Source organism: Prunus persica, chromosome G1 (assembly GCF_000346465.2).
Source record: "Prunus persica cultivar Lovell chromosome G1, Prunus_persica_NCBIv2, whole genome shotgun sequence".
In the NCBI taxonomy this organism is placed as follows: domain Eukaryota; kingdom Viridiplantae; phylum Streptophyta; class Magnoliopsida; order Rosales; family Rosaceae; genus Prunus; species Prunus persica.
This window is the reverse complement of record NC_034009.1, coordinates 20,076,651-20,080,815: the sequence shown is the minus strand read 5'-3', so window position 1 is coordinate 20,080,815 and position 4,165 is coordinate 20,076,651. Positions and strand designations below refer to the sequence as shown.

At 37.9% G+C, this 4,165-nt stretch overlaps 1 protein-coding gene across 2 annotated transcripts; it reads left to right on the top strand.

The window, feature by feature from the left end:
- Positions 448 to 3,367, top strand: LOC18793642 (peptidyl-prolyl cis-trans isomerase Pin1). 2 transcript variants are annotated; one of them, XM_007225772.2, is made up of 3 exons: positions 448 to 674; positions 1,688 to 2,090; positions 2,940 to 3,367. In XM_007225772.2, exons 2-3 carry the CDS (start codon positions 1,850 to 1,852, stop codon positions 3,062 to 3,064), a joined length of 366 nt encoding a protein of 121 aa, XP_007225834.1. In that variant the 5' UTR covers positions 448 to 674; positions 1,688 to 1,849; the 3' UTR covers positions 3,065 to 3,367. The 2 variants fall into 2 exon arrangements, with proteins under 2 accessions (XP_007225834.1, XP_007225835.1); XM_007225773.2 differs by having other exon boundaries at positions 448 to 682.

Genomic DNA, 4,165 nt, shown 5'->3' with positions numbered 1-4,165 from the left:
AACCAAAGCATAAAAAAAATAAACAAACCACAACCAAAGCATAAAAAATATTATCCGAAAATATTATTCAAATTAATTGTTTAAGTAAACAAAGTTGTGAAAAAAAACAAAAAAATGAATAGTATTTGCCATGGCAAGCCCCCAACTGCTGGAAACACATTTTGCTGGAGGGAGCTAGGGCAGCCACTATTCACGTGAATAGTGACTGCCCTAGGACTCATCTTACCATGGCAAGAGGCAACTGGTGGAAATGCTCTAAGAGGCAACCGGTGGAAATGCTCTAAGGAGTAAGCATTTTCCCAAGTGAAGTAGAATTTGTCATTGTAATTTTGGTCAATCGAAAGGTAAGGTAGGGCACACGTGTCAGAAGATGTGTGGACAAACAACAACCAAAAGCAAAAGCAAAAAACACCCAAGTCGGCGAGTCAGCACGAGAGAATAAATAAAAAATAAAAAATTGTAAACCCTTGAGCCTGCCTCGGACAAAGTCGCACTTGAACACACCCGTTGTTTTCAGTCGCTCATCTCATCTCATGCTCTTCATCCGCCATTGAGGGTTTCTATCGAAGCTCGATCTCTTCGAGTCGTCATCCACTACCTACCTGATAGCCCAATCCTTCACTCATATCTCCGATCTTCCACTCTTCAGCCGCCGTTGGATATCTTTGTTGCAGGTGTGCAGGCAAGCTTCAGATTTCGTGACTTTTTGTTCTTCTAGTTTTCCGATTCATGAAATTTCCTAACTTTGTGCAATTACTGGTGATTTGGTGGCTGGGTATAAAGCATAATAGCTTTAATATTTTCTTTTTTTGTTATAAATTAATTGTATGCTGGTGTTTTTGTTGCCCATATTAGGATATTTTTGTTGTAGTCCAATAGATTTTGAAGCTTTTTTTTATTTATTTATAGTAATTTTGAATTATGAATGGAAACGTCCTAAAATTGGTGAAGTTGCTGATCAGTGTTTTAGTTTAAACATTTTTTTTTCGTTGTTAAATTTTTTTGTTTCGACTAGTAGCTTTAGTATTGAGAGGTTTAAATCTTATCTTGTATTGTATGAGTGAGGCTTTATACTGTTAACATAAAAGTGAGGAACAATGACAAAACTATGGTAATCTCCTTTTTAAATGGGAGGGTTAAGGATAAATTACAACATTGTTTTTGTTTTCTTGATATCTATTGGTTGGAAGATGAAAATTATACCAAGCAAAGTGTCTTTGTACATTACAGAGAAGAGAACATTATCTTTAATTTGGTGTCTGAGCTCTGACAACTATCAACTTTATTAGTTTTGGTGGAAATTGAATTTTATTGAGCCTCTCAATATATCTTTTCATTTTGTTTTCGTATTCATGGGATGATGTTAAATTAAAGGGGCGGGTTAAGGATAGATTGCAGCATTGTTTTTCGTTTTCTTGATATCTATCAATTTCAGTTTTTATGGGGGCCAAGTGAAAATCATTACAGGTAAAATGTTTTTGTACACTACAGAGAATTAAACATAATTTTGGCACTAGTATCTGAGCTCTGATTGCTACCAATTTGAATTTTTGTGGGGAAATGACTATATTAAACCCTTCTATGTATAATGTATGCTTTCAATTTAGTTTAATATCCATGAGAAAATGAAAGTTTATTTGAAATATTATAAGAAACTAATACTTCCTGCTAAAATGTCATTCTGCAGAATACAGACAAGCAAGCATTATCTAAGCCCTGTGTCTGAGCTGTAAAGATAGATTCGTCCGATCGTAAGCGAAAGAAAGCAGCTTCTTCTATCTGGGCGGCAGATCGTACGAACAAGGATAAAGAGAAAAGTCAAGCCACCAACAAGAGCAAAAAGACAAAAATGTCCTCGTCGGCGGGGAATCAGGTGAGGGCATCCCACATACTGATCAAGCACCAAGGTTCCAGAAGAAAGGCCTCATGGAAGGATCCAGAAGGTGCCATCATCAAGAACACCACCCGAGACTCTGCAGTCTCTCAACTGAAGGCCCTCCATGATGACATCATTTCCGGCAAGGCCAAGTTTGATGACCTCGCCTCTCGCTACTCTGATTGTAGCTCTGCCAAACGCGGCGGTGATCTTGGTTAGCACCTAACTTTCAGAAAGTTCAAAATTATGGTTTAGGTTTACAATTGTGTTTTGTCATTATAAATTATCCCAATAAAGGCATTAAAATGTGGGAAATCCAAACAGAAAACGTGCACAAAACTGTTTAGTTACAGACTGCAGTATATTATCTGAAATATGAGCTTTTGATTTTTTTATTTGAGAGGAAACTTAGTTTGGTGGACCAAAATAATTACAATTCTTGTGGACAAGGTGTTCACTACAAACCAAACAGCTAATGCAATAAACCTTTAGCTATCAACAGTGAAAAATCTTGGTAAGAACAGCTTTCCAAACCCTAAGATAGCCAAAGATGGACCAAAGCTCCAAATAGGCCAATGCCCAAAGTAACATTTAAAACATTACGTTATCAGTTTATCCCATAAAAAATTTCTCTCTCCTCTTATGGTCTTCAAATTTTTTAAAATTCTTCAAAGTACAACACCCAAAAAGTAGCCATCACCTCCCAGTTCTGCAACACCCCTGCCTTTTTCCCTCCACCAAAAGCCTTGTGCCTTTCACACAAAAAATCTGTGCAAGTCGTTGGAATTACCCAACTTTGCAAAAGAATGACTTCCACCTGATTAGTTATGGATTAAAAATGAAAATTTCTTTGTGTTATTACGTACGTATTGTCTAACTACTGTTAAGTAACATGTTGATGAGTTTTACTTGTGATATTTTCCTTCTCATCTATCGTTGCTAGTCATGTAAATTATCTTGCTGGAAAGAGAATAGGCCCTACATAAGGTCTGTATTACCATGATCTTATTCCTCAAATAAGATTTAAATTATTGCTGAGATGCATGTCATACTATTGCTGCAGGTCCTTTTGGCAAGGGCCAGATGCAGAAGCCGTTTGAAGAAGCGACATTTGCTCTCAAGGTTGGGGAGATGAGCGACATTGTGGATACAGATAGCGGAGTTCATATCATCATGAGAACTGGTTGAGCACTGAAGGAGTGAAACTTGTTGATATTTGAGTGAATCCAAGTATCTTTTGCAACACGATTTGTTCCTTATATTAATGCCTATGGCTGGCAGCCAACTCTTATTGTACGAAGTGATGGTGACTCTTTGATGTTTGAGTACCGAAAGATGGATTTAAGCACCGTTTCTCATGACATTGTTATTCTGCGAATGTTATGGTTGTGGTTTTGGGTTTGCTATAGAATGTTTTATCTGTCTCTTTGCGTGTGTTCTGAATTCTGATGGCAAATAATGTTCTTTTTAATTATAGTGTTGCTACTTCCACTATTTTTCCACCCTCCAAATTTCAAATCTAAACAATAATAATCCTCTCTTCCTATGTACCATTGTATCTTGACAACATTTGAAGTTACAAAGGCAATTACTAATGGGTGCTTGACAACATTTTAAGTTACACGGTAGTATCCAATTTCCAATACCCTCTCTCTCTCTCTCTCTCTCTCTCTCTCTCTCTCTCTCTATTATGGGTGAATTGTTGCGCTCCTTGGTTATGCGTTAGTGTTGGATCATGTTTGGACCAGCTCACTCTCGATTTTGGGTTTATGCACTAAGCAACCACCGTTGTGGTGTAAGAGTAAAGTGCTTCTACACTTGGCAGCCTCCATTGTGCAGTAGCAATAAAGTGTGTTAGTCCTAGGCAACTTCCGTTGTGTTGTAGTGGTAAAATGGTTTTTTTTCTGTACTCGATAGTCTTTGTTATTGTTGGGGTGATTTAGGTGGTGTGGGCCTTTGCGAGACAATCCACGAAGAGCACTTACCGCGAGGGTTCAGAATGGGGAGCCAAGCCCAGGATACTTCAAGGGAAACTCAACCGCACAGAAATCTTGTTGTGGTCTTGCTGGGCCAGTGTCACAAGAAACACAAGATGTCAAGTATGTGCCTTAACAAAGAGGCGATCAGTAATGAATGAGAATGGAGTGAGGGAGTGAAAATCATTGTAACGTTATATAGGAGCAGTTCAAATGGGAGATTATGGTCATTTGGCTTGTGTTTTTGACAAATGGGTGGATGCACAAATGTAGAAGCAAACTACGAGTAAATAGCATAACTCATATATACCTA